This window comes from Ranitomeya variabilis, chromosome 1, assembly GCF_051348905.1.
Source record: "Ranitomeya variabilis isolate aRanVar5 chromosome 1, aRanVar5.hap1, whole genome shotgun sequence".
NCBI lineage: Eukaryota > Metazoa > Chordata > Amphibia > Anura > Dendrobatidae > Ranitomeya > Ranitomeya variabilis.
In genome coordinates this window covers 815315688-815334669 of record NC_135232.1, presented here as the reverse complement: position 1 = coordinate 815334669, position 18982 = coordinate 815315688, and the positions used below count along the sequence as shown (strand labels likewise).

General features: G+C 41.7%; 1 protein-coding gene across 1 annotated transcript in view; it reads right to left on the bottom strand.

Annotated features, from left to right (window-relative positions):
* Positions 1 to 1545: 1545 nt before the first annotated feature.
* CFAP299 (cilia and flagella associated protein 299) overlaps positions 1546 to 18982 on the bottom strand; it is an 878688-nt gene continuing 861251 nt past the window's right edge. Inside the window, exon 6 of the mRNA XM_077259030.1 lies at positions 1546 to 1689. Within this exon, the coding sequence (XP_077115145.1) occupies positions 1594 to 1689 (96 nt within the window). The 3' untranslated portion in view covers positions 1546 to 1593. The remainder of the gene's footprint in view (positions 1690 to 18982) is intronic.

Sequence of the window (18982 nt, the reverse complement as noted above, 5' to 3'; positions counted from 1 at the left end):
GACCACTACATTCCCCTTGCACGCTACACAGCCACAATCTGACCCTGCTGAAAGTCAGGTTCCTCTTCCCGCATACTATACCACCTTACACGGTGACAAAGAGGAAGGTGCAGATGAAAGTGCAGGTTCCTTCATCAGGTGGTGGGGCATACTTGTTGGCGACATCACTGGCACAGGGCCCCTCAGAGTACGCAAAAGTGACGCTGCCGGTGGGAGGCGACCCCGCCGTGCAAACACACCGCCGTACTTTGAGGGGCCCTGTGCCAGTGCCAATGCGAACGAGTGGGCCCCCCTGCTTGATCAGGATCACAGCACTTGCAAAGTTGAAATACTTACCTCTCCCTGCTCCACCGCCGTGACATAGTCCGCATTTCCTGGGCCCACGAAAAACTTAGCCAAATGACCCCAATTTCCAATTCCTAACTATTGTTATAAGGTAAATTAAGATTGACAAGCTTCAGTAACAAGAATTGATGTTTTTGGCATTAAAATGGGTACTGTAGGTGTTTTCCTGTCCTCCACTCACTGCCGACTTTGATTCCCCATTGACTTGCATTGGGTTTCGTGTTTCGGTCGGATCCCCGACTTTTTGCAATAATCGGACGATTTCATCCGACCCGACTTTTGCCAAAGTCGGGTTTCGCGAAACCCGACTCGATCCCAAAAAAAGCAAAAGTCACTCAACTCTAATTATTATTATTATTATTATTATTATTATTATTATTATTATTATTATAAGGAGGCATGGGGTCATTATTATTTGTATTATAGCACAGAAAGCCCTATTATTATCGTAATGAATATTTTGTATCTGAGACTAACAAAAATTAAAAACTAATACTAACTACATGCTGCTCGCACATCGAGCAGTGATGTGCAACACCCTTGAAAGTCTACGGGTTAGCGCAGATGCGAAGTTGTAATGGCACCACCTGACGTTCCCTTCATGACGTTGGTCTCCTGCCGTCCGCAGCCTTGAAAAAAGCTGTGCCTCCCTGTGCAAGTGGTGGAGCAGGGAGCCAATGGCTCTCTACTCCGCTAAAGTAGGTCCTGTTCGCACAGCAACTCTGACCGGCCGGCCGCGTGCAGCGCTGAGAGGTGAGTATAACATGATTTTTTATTTTAATTCTTTTTTTTACCCCAAATATGGTTCCCAGGGCCTGGAGGAGAGTCTCCTCTCCTCCACCCCGGGTACCACCCGCACATTATCCGCTTACTTCCCGCAACGTGGGCACAGCCCCATGCGGGAAGTAAGCGGTTCAATGCATTCCTATGGGTGCAGAATCGCAGCGATTCTGCACAAAGAAGTGACATGCTGCGGGTTGTAAACCGCTGCGTTTCTGCGCGTTTTTTCCCGCAGCATGTGCACTGCGGTTTGCGGTTTCCATAGGGTTTACATGTTAATGTAAACGCAATGGAAACTGCTGCAGCATCAAACCGCGGTAAAAACCGCAAAGTGTGAACATGGCCTTTGTGTAGTAAAATTTATGTATAGAGCAGATAACCCAGAATATTATCTCCAATGAACACAAGAAACACTTCTTAAGTGCAAGCATTTATTTAATAAGACCAGACAAAGTTTGTTTCTTCAGTTTAAGTTTTCCGTCGAGTGATATGATCATAGATAACGGCTTGGATATAAAGATCGGTCTGGATAGGAGTCCTAGATGAATTGTCTCCTGGTGAGGCCTAAAATTTATAAAACAAAAGTTAGTTTTCAATGTCACATGTTTTCATATTGTTAGGCTTTTTGATAATAGTAATGTCCATGCAATATTTGCAGCTAGTACAATTATTCCTGCAAAAACAATAGTACATTTTATTCTTACTAGCACAATGCACAGAAATATAACAAAAGAGGAGGCCTTGAGGAAGGATGAGTGCACACACAAAGACGTTGGCCTGATGGAGTGCTATTCTTCCCATTTAACTCCAAAACTTTGGAGTAAACAAGATTGAAGACACGTTTTGTGGGTGCCGCAAGTGCTGTTCTCTTACTTCAATGTACTGAAGGCATTGTATTTATATTGCATATGAACCTGAGATTGTTGTACTTTCTTGAATTTGAGTCAAAATATTAAAAGACAAGAATCAGATAAAAAATAAGATTGATCATTTTCTTTTTTTTTTTACATCACTTCTTTTTTTTGACTGTTGCACCAAATTCATCAACCTGATGCACTCAGTTCATGATATTGGCGCAAAAATGATTGGCATTCATAAAATCACTTTGGGGGGAGATGGTATAAAGTTGAGCCACATTTAGTTACTGTTTAAAAAAAGGCATATTTCATAAATTTGTCTAATACAAACCTACATTGATGGAAAAATCTGAAAACTAACAGAACAACAAAAGGCAACGTGAAAAAAGTGCAAATTGTTGTCACGGAGTTTCCGTGAAAGAGCAGTACCAGAAGACCACGGCGTCTGATGACTTCTGCTTCATCTCTGAGAAGAATCACTTCTCCTGTGTATTAATGGTGTTTTGTTTTCTTTCAGCAGGACAGGGGTTAAGAGGCCATGTGGAAATTCCTGCTTTCAGCTGTGCTCGGTTAGCCACTCCTCTCTCCTATAAAAGCTAGGCCTTCTGATCAGACCTTTGTCTGAGATAGCACTTGCTTGATAGACCTGGAGTAGTGAGGAGCTGGTGTTTGGAGAGCTGGAGGAATTTATTGTGCGACAGTTGTATGGTTTGTACGCTTGGAATATTCCTCATCCTTACCTGCCTTATTTACTCTCCCCGTCCTTCACACCCTGGTGGTTACCCCTGTTATTTGTGAGAGCATATTTTGTGTGAGTGGAGTTTTCTTTTACCCTTGTCTTCGTTCCCCTGTTTGTCGGGTTGCTGTACTGTTGTACACGGTAGCGCCTCTCTTCCCCGGGTGGGGAGGGGGACAGACGCAGGGCAGCAGTCAGGAGACAGGGCAAGGGCGCAGGCCCCGGCATCCTCACCATCTGAGGTATCCTGGGGAACAGGGCGAATTAGGGCGCCCCCTAGAGCTAGGGCCAGGAAAGGTGCCCCTGGTCCCAGTTTACTCGCTAGTCCAATCGTGACAATTGTATCATGAATTTGTCGCAAATCAAAAAGTTGCCAACTGTGAGGTAGTCACGTAAAAAAACACTGATGGAAATGCAATACTGAATCGGGCCCATAATGTTTATCGACTAGAGGATTAATGAGTCAGGGGCAAAATTATAATGGTTACAAGAGAAGCAGTGACACCTGAGCCCTGAAGCCTAGGGGGGCAACAAATAGTGATGGGAGAACTCCTGGATGTTCTGGTCCCGCAGGTTTGACCGAATAATTAAAAAAAAGTTTGGTTCGGGTACCAGAACAGTACCCTACCCTGAGCCCAGACCAAATGGGGAGCCTGAACATCCATTGTTTGCCATGCTGTCATCTGCATGACAGCGTAGCAAACACTGGCTCTGATCGATGGTAAGATTATTACTGCTGGTCAGAAACTGCATGAGCCGGCAGCTGTGACGTAAAAAGTTTACCTCCGGTCCCATCTGCCTACGCCTGCTGCCGCTAATAACGGCGAGAGCAGGTGGTGGCTAATGGGAGGATTCATAAGCCGATGCCTGCACTATAAAAAAATAAATTTTTCTTAAAAAAATGATGTGGGTTCCCCTCTACAGTGTGTCAGTAAAGTCATGGTGCACTTTTATAGTTTATATTTTGGTGCCCTTTCTCTGGCCCAATCATATCAGACCTGTTCATGAGGAGAGATAACAAGAACCAATCAAACAACACAAACTCATTTAAGCAGCTGCTGTGCCCACAGTCAGATTAACCCCTGATAAACTGAACTCTGATTATTACACTGCCATGTCTGAGACATCATGCAACCACAAGCATATGCTATTGTTTGGATGTGTGTAGGGTAACAAATGGAGCCCACATCAAACTGCACTGAATATAAAACTGGGAGAGTTTTTCTTTTATTTGGAGCAGAATTCACATTTCTATTGCTTTTTGTTGATTTCCAGTGACTGGTCAAAAGTGGACCATGACTTTACGGACACACTGTATTTTTGATAACCAGCATAGCAACCCTCAGCTGTCAGCTTTATCATAGCTGGTTATCAAGAGTGGAGGAGTTCTCCATGTCATTATTTTTTTAATTATTTAAATAAATAATTAAAAAAAAGGGTGAGGTCCCCGTCATTTTTGGCAGCCAGCCAAACTAAAGCAGACAGCTGGGGCTGGTATTCTCAGGCTGGTAATGAGCCATTAATATTGGACCCCCCAGCTTAAAAATAGCAGCCCACAGCCACCCCAGAAAAGCATAGATGTCTATAAAATGATTTAGGTGAGTATTATTGTTATTCACTATTTTCTCTTTTTTTTTAAAGGGGTTGAGGGCTTCAATGGAATAAGGTTAAGGTGAGTATAACTTTGTTTTTTTATTTTTTTAAGTATAAAGGTGTATATTTTTATTTCAAATATAGGACTTTATTCTGGCTGTGTGTTTATTTACAATATGACTATGGGGTTAGTAATGGATAGGCATCTTACATTACAAAGGTGACATGAAACCCACAAATATTACCTCACTTGCCACTGCCACAGGGCAAGTGGGAAGAGCTGGGCAAAACACCAATAGATAGATGCTCCTTTTCTGGGGTGACTGTGGGCTGCTATTTTTAGGCTGGAGGGGTTATACCCAAGGCCCTCTACCGACCTGAGAATACCAGCCCACAGCTGTCTGCTTTAGCTTGGCTAGTTGTCAAAAATGAGGTGGACCCCATGCTGTTTTTTAAATTATTTATTTAAACAATTAAAAAAAATGACATGGGGACCCCTCTGTTCTTGATAACCAGATGTGATAAAGCTGACAGCCCACAGCTGTCAGTTTTGTCATGCTTAATATCAAAAATAGAGGGGAACCCACCCCATTAAAAAAAAAAGTATTTATATCACAGGCACTGGCTGATGAATACTCTCATCAGCTGGCTCCTGCTCTCACTGGTATCAGTCCCATCAGCTGAATTTCACCGCTGATCAGAGCTGCCGATGTTTCTCGCACTGTCATGCAGATGACATCTTGGGACAAACCTGATGTTCGGGGGTGCCAAACCGGAATAGTAAGTGTTTGGGGTCTGTGCCCAAACAGTAGGTGTTCGGTATGGACCCCAAACTTTACTGCTCAGGTTTGCCCATCTCTAGCCACAAATGTACTTTTTCATTTTGGCCTATATGAGAAGACCTAAAATATTAAAGACTTATGATATTTGGGGGCCCTGATGGAGATTTGAATTGGATTCTCCAAGCTTCGAGCTAAGCCACTGATTGCAGTCACCTATAGCAAACTGTCCCAGGAATTAGATCATTACCGTATTTTCCGGCGTATAAGACGACTTTTTAACCCCCGAAAATCTTCTTAAAAGTCGGGGGTCGTCTTATACGCCGGGAATCGACTTGTACGCCGGTGTATATGGTGGGTGGGGAGGGGGAGTGATCCTGATGACGAGGGGGCGTCTCACAGGAAAGTGAGTAATCCCCATTACCTTATCCTAGCGGTGCAGCGTGGGGGTGTCAGTGCTGGGAGCGGCGGCAGCTGCTGTGTTCTGGTGCGGCGGCTCCTCTTCTGTGTGGGGCCTCTGTGCTGTGAGGTGGCGGCGGCGTATCTTTATCCAGTTGGGGCTCCTCCGGCATCTCCTTAGCCCTGGAGGCCCCGCCGCAACTCCATCGGTGCAATGTGGTGGCCTCCGGGAAAATGGCCGCTGCTCAGATTCAGATCTCGTGTCCCGAGATTTCGGGACGAGATCTGAATCTGAGCAGCGGCCATTTTCCCGGAGGCCACCGCATCGCACCTATTGAGCTGCCTCCGGGAAAATGGCCGCTGCATTGCACTCATGGAGTTGCGGCGGGGCCTCCAGGGCTAAGGAGATGCCAGAGGAGCCCCAACTGGATAAAGATATGCCGCCGCCACCGCCACCGCACAGCACAGAGGCCCCACACAGAAGAGGAGCCGCCGCACCAGAGCACAGCAGCCGCCGCACCAGAGCACAGCAGCCGCCGCCGCCACTCCCAGCACTGAGACCCCCACGCTGCACCGCTACGATAAGGTAATGGGGGATACTCACTTTCCTGTGAGACGCCCCCTCGTCATCAGGATCACTCCCCCCCCCCCCAAAAGGCACATATTCACCGGCCCTATAAGACGACATAGGGTGTATAAGAAGACCCCCGACTTTTAAGAAGATTTTATATTTTAACTGGTAAAGTTAGGGGGTCGTCTTATACGCCCAGTCGTCTTATACGCCGGAAAATACGGTACATAAATATGTTCTGCAATAAAAAAGGATAATTAAGACAGACATTATAATAATGGTCAAGGATATAGATGATTCCCATGTGCCTATGTAACCTGTTGCTTTAGCTGATATTTCAGAAATAACTGTAAGGTGTGTACAGAAAAATAATACTATTTTTGGTCGCTATATGATGTGTGTCCTACATTTATTGCCAGTTTTACCCATAGAAAAATGCTGCAAAGAACACTTAAAAAAAGAAGCGTTATTAGTTTATTGCTATAAATTAATGAACTGCAAAGTGAACGAACAAAAAAGGAATCTAAATCAAATCAATATTAGGTTTGTCCATCTTTTGCCAAAGAAACATCAATTTTTCAAGGTACACTTGCTCACGGCTTTTGAAGGAACTCAAAAGAAAGCTTGTTCGGAGGATGTGTGCTAGTGCAAATCCTTCTTTCTCTTCATCTAATCTCACACAGACTTGATGATGCTGAGATCAGTGATCTTTGAGGGCCATATCATCACTTCCAGTATTGGCTGTTATTCTTTTCTCTGAACATACAGTTAGGTCCAGAAATATTTGGACAGTGGCACAAGTTTTGGGATTGTATCTGCTCACCAAAACATATTCAAGGTACAGTATTATAATCAATATGAGCTTAATGTGCTGACTCTCAGCTTTAATTTGAGGGTATTTATTTCCTAATTGGAGTAAGGGTTTAGAATTTACAGTTCTTTAATATGTAACTGCCTCTTTTTCAAGGGACAATGGTAATTGGACAATTATCTGAAAAGCTCTTTAACGGCCTACATGAGCTTTTCCTTTATTAATGCATTATCAATTAAGCAGCTAAAAGAGCTGGAGCTGATTTCAGGTGTGAAAGATACCATATCAGACTCACCACCAGAGACTGTACATGTGTCCAAAGATGTGCTGGGGAACCCGGAAACTCCTGCAGTGGAATGTGGACATGGCAGAAAGTTTGCTGCAGGAGGAACAGGACCTGCAATCGTGTGAGCACTGGGGGCGTGATCGGGGCAGAGCTAGGTCCCGAACTCCTAGCAGGGATAGTGGGACCCAGCAGAGCTGGAAGAATAGTCAATAGAGCCAAGGTCAGACCAGAGGGCAGAGTGGTAATAAGCGGGTAACACGAATAGAGTGGTAAGAAGCAAGCTGGGGCTCAGAAGCCAGAGAATGCAACGCAGTACCAGGGGAACAGGCAGGTGGGAAGTCAGGGACGAAGCCGGAGTAGAACCAAGAGAAACACAGAAAGTACAGAATCAGCAAACAAATATCAAATGGGAAACAGACCAGGTCATACACAGAGCAATCGCACAGAAGCAGGCAATATACACCGGTATACAAGGGTCAGCTACTCAGCCAGGAATGGACGTATCACTGACAATGAGCATAGTACCAGTGTGGTTACTTATAGCCTTCCCCAAACCAAAGAGAGGCCGCATAGGATTAACCCTAGAAGGACCATAACAGAAACTCCATGCAGACCATGACAACAGGTGTGGCATGTGCTTTTGGTCAAAGGAGCTCTCAATGGAAGAGAAACAGACCACCATTAGGATGGAAAAAAAAAAAGAAATCTATTGGAGAGATAGCAGAGGTGTTAGGAGTGGCCAAATCAATAGTTTGGTCCATTCTGCAAAAAAGAGCACACTGGAGAGCTGTGGAAACTCAAAAAGGCTTGGATGCCATGGAATACAGCAGTGATGGCTGATGACAGAATTCTTTCCATGGTGGAGAAAATCCCATTCAAAACATCCACACAAGTGAAAAATATTCTCCGGGAAGTAAGTGTGTCAGTATGTAAGTCTAGCATGATAAGAAGATTTTATAAGAGCAAATACAGAGGGTTCACTACAAGGTGCAAACCATTAATCAGCTTTAAAAGTTGAAAGGCCAAATTGGAGTTTGCCAAAAAAGCATCTAAAGAAGTCAGCCCAGTTCTGGAAAAGCATTCTTAGGAAAGATGAAACTAAGATCAACCTGCACCAGAATGATGAGAAGAAGAAAGTATGGAGAAGGCTTGGAACAGCTCAAGATCCAAAGCACACCACATCCTCTGTAAAATGTGGTGGAGATTAGCTGCAGATTAGTTAACATGATCCATAATATTTAATAAACATGGTAGATGCAGTGTGATGGCTTGGGCATGCATGGCTTCTAATGGCACTGCGTCACTAGTGTTTATTGATGATGGGACTGAAGACAGAAGCAGCCGGATGAATTCTGAAGTGGACACAGCGATATTTTCTGCTGATTTAACCAAATGCAGTAAGGTTGATTGGACAGCATATCACAGTGCAGATGGACAATGATCCAAAACATACTGTGAAAGCAATCCAGGAGTTTTAATTTAAAGAACTGGAATTTGTTGTTGAGACTTTTTAGAAAAATGGCTGCAATCCCTAAACATTTCATAGGATATTTATGCTTAACCCCTTTAATTGAACCTGAAAATCTACCCTTCAATTGTATCTCAGTTGTTTCAATTTAAATCCAAAATAGTGACATGCAGAGGCCAGATTATGATGATTGGTAACTGTCCAAATATTTCTGACCTAACTGTAGTTCTTAATTAATTATTATTTATTATGCTTACTCATATAGTGTCATCAATCATGTTTCACAGCACTTTAGAGACATCCTCATCACTGTCCCTATTTGGTCTCACAATCTAAATATCTAAATTCCCTATCATGTAGAAAAAATGGTTATCCAGCTCACCCATAAACTGAAGTCCTCCGGTAGTGCAGGGACATAAAGTCCTGTGTCAGCAGCAGGAAATGAAGACAGCTTGGTAAAGAAGATGTCCAGCAACAGATCCGGAGAAGTAAGTGTAAAAAACAACTATTTATTTAAAAAAACTAATAGAAAATGTATTTTTTCCCAAAAATTTTTTTGTATCTTATCAGTAAAAATTGCATATCCTTGGGAATGCACCAGACAAATGCATTTCAAACTACTTGATCTTAGTTATAGTATGCATTTTTTAATGATATGATACAAAAAAAAAACATTTTAAAAAATAAATAGTTGTTTTTAACACTTACCGCTCTGTTGCTGGACATCTTCCCTACCAATTCCCTATCAGTATGTTTTTGGATTGTGGGAGGGAAATGGAGGACCCAGATGAAACCGACACAAACACAGGGAGAACATACAAACTCCTTGCAGATGTTGTCCTTGGTCTGATTTGAATTCAGGACCCCAGCAATGCAAAGCAATAGTACTAACCACTGAGCCACCATGCTGCCCTAATGACTTTGGTTATGTTTTGGGTCGTTGTCCTGCTGTAGAATAAATTTGGAGAGAATCAGATGCCTTTCTGATGGTATTGCATATTGGATAAGTATCTGCCTGTGTTTTTCAGCATTGAGGACACTACTAATCCTGACAAAATCCCCATCTCCATTTGTGTAAATGCAGTCCAACACTTGTAAGTAACTTCCACCATGCTTCACTGTTGCATGCAGACATTCACTATTGCACCACTCTACAGTCTTTTTGTGAACAATCAGCCTTCGGATACAGCTCAAAATTAAAAATTTTAACTCATTAGTCCAGAGCACCTGCTGTCATTTTCTGCACCCCAATTCTTATGTTTTCTTGTATAGATGATTTGTGGGGCCTTATTTCTATGTAAAAAGTATGGCTCTTTGGCCAAAATTCTTTCATGAAGACCACTTCGGGCCAGAATTTCTGAACAGTAGATGGGTGTGGCTGAGACCCACTGATCGTGTCAGTTTTTAGGTAATGACACTGCTGTACAGCTCCTTCTCCAGTCTCCTATGAAATCTTTGCCTAGGAGACTTTGCTGATGAAGTGTCAATACCTTATTTCTTGTTGCTGTGCTTATTCTTATCCCTGGTGTATAACCAATGACATGAAACTGTCTTCCACAACCTCACCTTTGTCTCAGAGTTTGGTTGGTTCTTACCCAGCTTTAACCCCTTAGTGACAGAGCTAATTTGGTGCTTAATGACCAGGATCAGTCCTAGGCCACCTCCTCTTCTCTTTATATACTGCCCCTATTGGACAATCAGTAGATTTGGTTTCCAGTACCATCTCTATGCTGACGACACCCAATTATACACTTCTTCTCCTGATATCACGCTGACCTTCTTAGAAAACACTAGTGATTGTCTTACCGCTGTCTCTAACATCATGTCCTCCCTCTATCTGAAACTGAAATGCCCTCCGCTCCGCTAATGACCTCAGGTTAGCATCCTCAATAATCAGAACCTCCCACTCCCGTCTCCAAGACTTTACACGTGCTGCACCAATTCTTTGGAATGCACTACCCAGGTTAATATGATTAATCCCCAATCCCCAGTTTTAAGCGTGCCCTAAAAACTCATTTGTTCAGATTGGCCTACCGCCTTAACGCATTAACCTAACTATCCCTGTGTGGCCCAAAAAAGAAAAAAAAAAAATGAAACCATAATCAGGTTCCTCGCATCATGTTCTCACACACTTTATACAGTTAATAGCCCTCTGTGTCTGTACTGCTACATACTTAGGCAGTTAACTGGTTCATGCAGCTTTACATGAACACCCGAGCCTTACACTATGGCTGGTCCAAATAACTAAAGCAATTGTTACCATCCTCCTCTCGTGTCTCCCCTTTTCCTCATAGTTTGTAAGCTTGCGAGCAGGGCCCTCATTCCTCTTGGTATCTATTTTGAACTGTGATTTCTGTTATGCTGTAATGTCTATTGTCTGTACAAGTCCCCTCTATAATTTGTAAAGCGCTGTGGAATATTTTGGCGCTATATAAACAAAATTATTAATTAATTAATTAATTAATTAATGACCAAGCCAATTTTTACAATTCTGACCACTGTCACTTTATGTGGTTATAACTCTGAAACGCTTCAATGGATTCTGGTGATTCGGACAATGTTTTCTCGAGACATACTGTACTTCATGACAGTTGTAAAATTTCTTTGATATTATTTGCATTTATTTGTGAAAAAATGGAAATTTGGCGAACATTTTGCAATTTTTCAACTTTGAATTTTCATGCCCTTAAATCACAGAGATATGCCACACAAAATACTTAATAAATAACATTTCCCACATGTCTACTTTACATCAGCACAATTTTGGAAACATTTTTTTTTGTTAGGGAGTTATAAGGGTTAAAATTGACCAGCGATATTTACTTTTTACAACACCTTTTATTTTAGGGACCACATCACATTTGAAGTCACTTTGAGGGGTCTATGTGATAGAAAATACCAAAAAGTTACACCGTTCTAAAAACTGCACCCCTCAAGGTGCTCACAACCACATTTATGAAGTGTATTAACCCTTCAGGTGCTTCACAGGAATTTTTGGAATGTTTAAAAAAAAATGAACATTTAACTTTTTTTTCACAAAAACATTTCTTCAGATCCAATTTGTTTTATTTTACCAAGGGTAATAGGAAAAATTGGACCCCAAAAGTTGTTGTACAACTTTGTGACCCCATTTTGGAAACTAGACCCCCCAAGGAACTTATCTAGATGTGTGGTGAGAACTTTAAATGCCCAAGTGCTTCACAGAAGTTTATAATGTAGAGTCGTGAAAATAAAAAATATTTTTTTTCCACAAAAAATATTTTTTAGCCCCCAAGTTTTTATTTTCACAAGGGTAACAGGAGAAATTGGACCCCAAAAGTTGTTGTCCAATTTATCCTGAGGTCGCTGATACCCCATATGTGGGAGAAAACTACTGTTTGGGCACACGTCTGGGCTCGGAAGGGAAGAAGTGGCATTTTAAAATGCAGACTTTGATGGAATGGTCTGCAGGCATCACGTTGTGTTTGCAGAGCCCCTGATGTGTCTAAACAGTGGAAACCACCCAATTCTAACTCCAACCCTAACCCCAACACACTCCTAACTCTAATCCCAACCCTAACCACAACCCTAACCACACCCCTAACCCTAACCTCAACCCCAACACACCCCTAACCCCAACACACCCCTAACCCTAATCACAACCCTAACCATAACCCTAACCACACCCCTAACCCTGACACACCCCTAACCCAACCATAAACATAATTCAAACCCTAACCCCAACCCTAACTTTAGCCCCAACCCTAACTTTAGCCCCAACTATAACGCTAACTTTAGCTCCAACCCTAACCCTAACCCTAATGGGAAAATGGAAATAAATACATTTTTTTATTTTATTATTTTTCCCTAACTAAGGCGGTCATAAAGCGGGGTTTGATTTACTATTTATAGTGTGTTTTCATAGCTGTTTTTTATGTTTGGCAGCTGTCACACACGAAAAGATGCTTTTCATAACAAAAAATAGTTTTTGCGTCACCAACATTTTGAGAGCTATAATTTTTCCATATTTTGGTCCACTTGTGTCATGTGAGGTCTTGTTTTTTACGGGACAAGTTGACGTTTTTATTGGTACCATTTTTGGGCACATGACATTTTTTTATCGCTTTTTATAGAGATTTTTGTTAGGCAGAATGGACAAACACCAGCAATTCATGAATTTCTTTTGGGGGGGACGTTTATACCGTTATGCGTTTGGTAAAATTGATAAAGCAGTTTTATTCTTCGGGTCAGTATGATTACAGCGATACCTCAGTTATAATTTTTGTATGTTTTGGCGCTTTTATACAATAAAAACTATTTTATATAAAAAATAATTATTTTTGCATCGCTTTATTCTGAGAGCTATAACTTTTCTTTTTTTCACTGATGATGCTGCATGGCATCTCTTTTTTTGTGGGACAAGATGTCGTTTTCAGCAGTACCATGTTTATTTATATCCGTCTTTCTGATCGCGTGTTATTCCACTTTTTGTTCGGCGATATGATGATTAAGCATTTTTTTGCCTCGTTTTTTATTTATTTATTTATATGGTGTTCACTGAAGGGGTTAACTAGTGGGACAGTGTTATAGGTCGGGTCATTACGGATGCGTTGATACTAAACATGTACTTTTATTGTTTTTTTATTCACATAATAATGTATTTATTGGAACAATATATATTTTTTCTTTATTTAGGATTTTTTTTATATATATATATTTTTACACAGTGTATTTTTTATTTTTTTTACTTTGTTACTTTGTCACAGGGTGGGACATCACTATATAGTGTCAGATCGCTGATCTGACACTTTGCACAGCACTGTGTCAGAACAGAGCTCTGACATGCAGTGATGGAGGCTTGCCGGCTCCTGCTCTCAGCAGAAGGACCCCAGTGGCCATATTGGATCCGGGGCCTGCAGGGAGGAGAACTGAGGAGACCCTCGGAACAACATGATCACAATCGCATTGTTTTGAGGGTCTCAGGGAAGCACGCAGGGAGCCCCCTCCCTGCTCGATGCTTCCCTATGCCACCGGAACACTGCGATCATGTTTGATCGCAGTGTTCCGGGGGCTAATGTGCCAGGAGCAGTCCGTGACCACTCCTGGCCCATAGTTCTGGATGTCAGCTGTGATAATCAGCGGACACCCGGCCGCGATTGGCCATGATCTCCCCGTGAGCGTGGCTGATCGCCTATGATGTACTATCTCATCCATGGGAATTAAGTCCCAGGTCACATGGACGGGATAGTACGTCCAATGGCAGAAAGGGCTTAAATAACATTTCCCACATGTCAACTTTACATCAGCACAATTTTGGAAACAATTTTTTTTGTTAGGAAGTTATAAGGGTTAAAAGTTGACCAGTGATTTCTCATTTTTCCAACAAAATTTATAAAACCTTTTTTTAGGGACCACCTCACATTTGAAGTGATTTACCCAAAAGTGACACCATTCTAAAAATGTCAGCTTTAAAGGTGCACAATACCACATTCAAGAAGTTTATTAACCCTTCAGGTGCTTCACGAGAACTAAAGCAATATGGAAGAAAAAAATAAACATTTTACTTTTTTCACAAAAAAATTAATGTGGAACCAATTGTTGTGCAATATCTCCTGAGTACGCTGATACCCCATATGTGGAAGAAAGCCACATTGGGTGCATGGCAGGGCTCAGAAGAGAGGGAGCACCGTTTTACTTTTTGAATGCAAAATTGGCTGGAGTCAATGGTGGCGCCATGTTGTGCTTGGAGACCCCCTGATGTACCTAAACAGTGGAAACCCCCCAATTCTAACTCCAACCCTAACCCCAACACACCCCTAACCTTAATTCTAACCCTAACCACAAACCTAACCCTAACACACCCCAAACCCTAATACCAACCCTAACTGTAATCCCACCCCTTGCCCTAACCCTATCCCTAACCTTAACCCTATTCCTAGCCCTAACCCTAGCCCTAACCCTAACTTTAGCCCAACTCACTTTAGCTCAACCCTAACCCTAGCTTTAGCTCAACCCTAACCCTAGCTTTAGCCTAACCCTAACTTCAGTCCAACCGTAACCTTAACTTTAGCCAAACTCACTTTAGCCCAACTCTAACCCTAATGGAAGAATGGAAATAAAGATATATTTTTTATTTTATTATTTTTCCCTAACTAAAGGGGTGATAAAGGGGTTTTTTATTTACAATTTTTTTTTTTTATCACTGTGATAGGGTATATCATAGTGATCAAAATAAAACAAATAGGATAAATTTCCTATTGTTTCCGGGTGGCGGCCGGCAGATCTTGGCGGGCACACTGCGCATGCGCCCTCCATTTTCTCCCGGAAGAGGTGGCCCGGGGGACTTCCAGGGTGCATGCAGGAACATCAGAGGTACCAGGGGGGTGACCGGGGGACCCTATTTCTCCCTCCTCTGATGTGCGATCACATCAGAGGAGAGAGAAATTAAATGGATTTTTTTTGCGGTCTCCATTATACCATTAACAACGGCGATTGCAACACCAGGGTCAGTAAAAACTGACCCAAATTATGTCTCTGGGGTCTCAGCTGCCGCCAGTAGCCAAGACACCAGAGAAATTCTGACTCTGGGGGCGCTATACACTTAAAAACCTCAGCGCCGTTAAAAAGCAGAGCTGTGGTTTAAGTACCCTCAACTGCCGCCGTTAAAAGACGTATCGGCAGTCCTTAAGGGGTTAAGGCTCTCACACATCTGTTCCTATTTTAGTTAATAACTATGCTCCACCCTACATATGAAAATGACGATAATTATCACCTGTTTGGAATAATGGGTTACTACGGCAACTGTATATAATCCTACAAGATCCTTGACATTGTGTAGTTGCACATACAAGAATTGATGCTGTTTTGAAGACAAAAGGTGGTCAGTCACACCAAAAAACAGGATTTAATTAAAATTTCTTTTTTGTTTATTGACCTTGCATTTTGCTAATTGATAAAAATAAACTATTTTTGAAGCATACATTTTTTTCCACACCTGCTTGAAACTTTTGCACAGTTCTGTATATTACAAGGTTTCTTATACAGTGGGGTAAAACAGTATTTAGTCAACTACCAATTGTTCAAGTTCTCCTACTTAAAAAGATGAGAGAGGCCTGTAATTGACATCATAAGTACACCATAAATTTGAGCGTCAAAATGAGAAAACAAACCCAAAAAGTCACCTTGTCTGATTTGGCAAGATTTATTTTGCAAATTATGGTGGAAAATAAGTATTTGGTCACCTAAAATCATGCAAGATGTCTGACTCTCACAGACCTGTAACTTCTTCTTTAAGAGGCTCCTCTGTCCTCCACTCATTACTTGTAGTAATGACACCTGTTTGAACTTGTTATCAGTATAAAAGACATCTGTGGACAACCTCAAACAGTCATACTCCAACTCCACTATGGTGAAGACCAAAGAGCTGTTGAAGGACACCAGAAACAAAATTGTAGCCCTGCACCAAGCTGGGAAGACTGAATCTGCAATAGGCAAGCATCTTGTTGTGATGAAATCAACTGTGGGAGCAATAATAAGAAAATGGAAGACATACAAGACCACTGATAATCTCCCTTGATCTGGGGCTCCACGCAAGATCTCAACCCATGGAGTTAAAATGATCACAAGAACGGTGAGCAAAAATCCCAGAACGACACGGTGGGACATAGTGAATGACCTGCATAAAGCTGGGACCACCGTAACAAAGGCTACCATCAGTAACATACTACGCAGCCATGGACTCAGATCTTGCAGTGCCAGACATGTCCCCCTGCTTAAGCCAGTACATGTCCGGGCCCGTCTGAAGTTTGCTAGAGAGCATTTGGACTATCCAGAAGAGTATTGGGAGAATGTCATATGGTCTGATGAAACCAAAGTAGAACTGTTTGGTAGAAACATAACTCATTGTGTTTGGAGGAGACAGAATGCAGAGTTGCATCCAAAGAACACCATACCCACTGTGAAGCATGGGGGTGCCAACATCATGCTTTGGGGCTGTTTCTCTGCAAAGGGACCAGGACTACTGAGCTGAGTACATGAAAGAATGAATAGGGCCATGTATCATGAGATTTTGAGTGTAAACCTCCTTCCATCAGCCAGGTCATTGAAGATGGGTCTTTCAGCATGATAATGATCGCAACCACACCGCCAGGGCAACGAAGGAGTGGCTTCATAAGAAGCATATGAAGGTTCTGGAGTGGCCTAGCCAGTCTCCAGATTTCAATCCCATAGAAAACCTTTGGAGGGAGTTGAAAGTCCGTATTGCCCAGCGACAAGTCCAAAACATCACTGCTCTAGAGGAGATTTGCATGGAGGAATGGGCCAACATACCACCAACAGTGTGTGCCAACCTTGTGAAGACTTATAGAAAATGTTTGACCTCTGTCATTGCCAACAAAGGTAATATTACAAATATTTTGAGATGAACTTTTGTTAATGACCAAATACTTTTATTCCACCATAATTTCCAAAATAAATCTTGCCAAATCAGACAAGGTGATTTTCTGGATTTGTTTTCTCATTTTGACTCTCATAGCTGTGGTCTACCTATGATGTCAATTACAGGCCTCTCTCATCTTTTAAAGTGGGATAACTTGTGGCTGACTGTAGGGTAGGATATAGAAAAGTTTGTTGAAATAAAAATGACCATTTAAGCAACAGTGGGACATAAATGAAGAGGGAAATCTGCAACAAATCCAGCATGGAAATGGACATCCATTAACCATCACTGGGGGATTTAATTGTCTGCAATTTGTAGGTAAAGTTTCTGAACAGTCACTAAATTCTGCACTGCTAGTTTGAAACTTCAAATTCAAGCGGCACCAAAGTACCGATTTTCATTAGATAATCGTTTTGTGTTATATACCGTAGCTCTAAAACAGTAGAAATGTTTATCGAAAGTCTACATTTGGATACATTTTTGCCTTTTCCATAAATATGTATACAATGGGAACAGTTGGTTGGGGGATTTCATAGCAAACTTGAGAGTGAGTGTTGCACTAGAAATAACAGTGACAAATGTAATAGAAGCCGTATTAGATGCCCTTTAATAACATGATGAATATTGAATTATCAGCTGCAATAATGGCGTCCCTCATACAGCTACAGCCTGTTTGTAAACAATCTGTATATATTAAATCCATTAGAAGCTCTCAGCTGGAAAATCGAAGCACCAGATGCAGTGGACATAATTAATGTCACTCATTTTGTTAGCGTTCAGAAATCTGCTTCAATTATTTTCATATGCCCAGGTTTGCAGCTGGAAAATCTGAATAAACAAACGGGAATCAAGTTTACTTTAATGTATAGACCATGCACTTTGCTGCCTAGGAGCTGTAGCCTACAGCAATAATACTGCTACAATTGCCACACTTAAGAAAACGATAATACATGTATTGTGTTTCTTTTAGTTTATCCCGAAAATAACAAGTACGATCTTCTAACAACTTTAATATCCAATGTTTGCACAAGTACAAAGCTCCTTCATATAAATATTGACACTAGGATTGTAAATAAGACATCTGAATGTATCCTTGAAGAAGAACCATGTGCAGGAAGCAGCTGCAGATTAGTAAACATGATCCATAATGTTTAATAATATCTGCACAGCTTAATCTGCTAGGTTGTATATGCAAAATACCTGACTATTATATTTTTTAATAATGTAACTCTCCTCTCCCAGTTCACACTATCATACAACGCTTTAACTGTGTTGAAGGTACATCCAAGGACAGATATGTAGGGGTTTTCTTAAATTCTTCTGCAGGAGCGCACCGTTCCCCTGTCTTACAGCTTCATGCTTGTTTGGGGCAGTGTGCTACTGCTCGGTTGACATTTCAGACCAGCGGTATCATCGCTGGCCTGAACTTTTTGCTCTCTTATCCTTCTAGAAGATAGGATCAGAGGAGTGCAGTGCGACTGATGTTGGCCAGATCCAGCTATCCAGCAAGTAGAGTTGAGCAAATTTTTCAAAATTTTGTTCCGATTTCGATCGGCAGCAAATATTGTTTTAGCAATACAGCCAAATGTCATTGGAGTCAATGGTAGTAGAAATTACCGAATATGTTCGGAACCGATCACCAAACATAAATTTGGCACGACTAGGCTACCAATATGGTACGAATATGGCAAATTCAGATTCGGTGACCGATTCTGAATATATTCGCTCAACTCTACCAGCAAGCACCAGAGCACTACTTACAAGCTCTATGTGGAGAAGCTTCTAAGCAAAGCAATGATGAAGGCCGGTCCTAGGCACAAAGCAGTAAACTAATTTTGCTTACAAAAACTTTGCAATTTAATCATTTAAGTTGAAAATTAGGTGCTAGCGTCCTGAGTTCAAATCCCATCCGAGATATCATCTGCAAGGAGTTTTTATGTT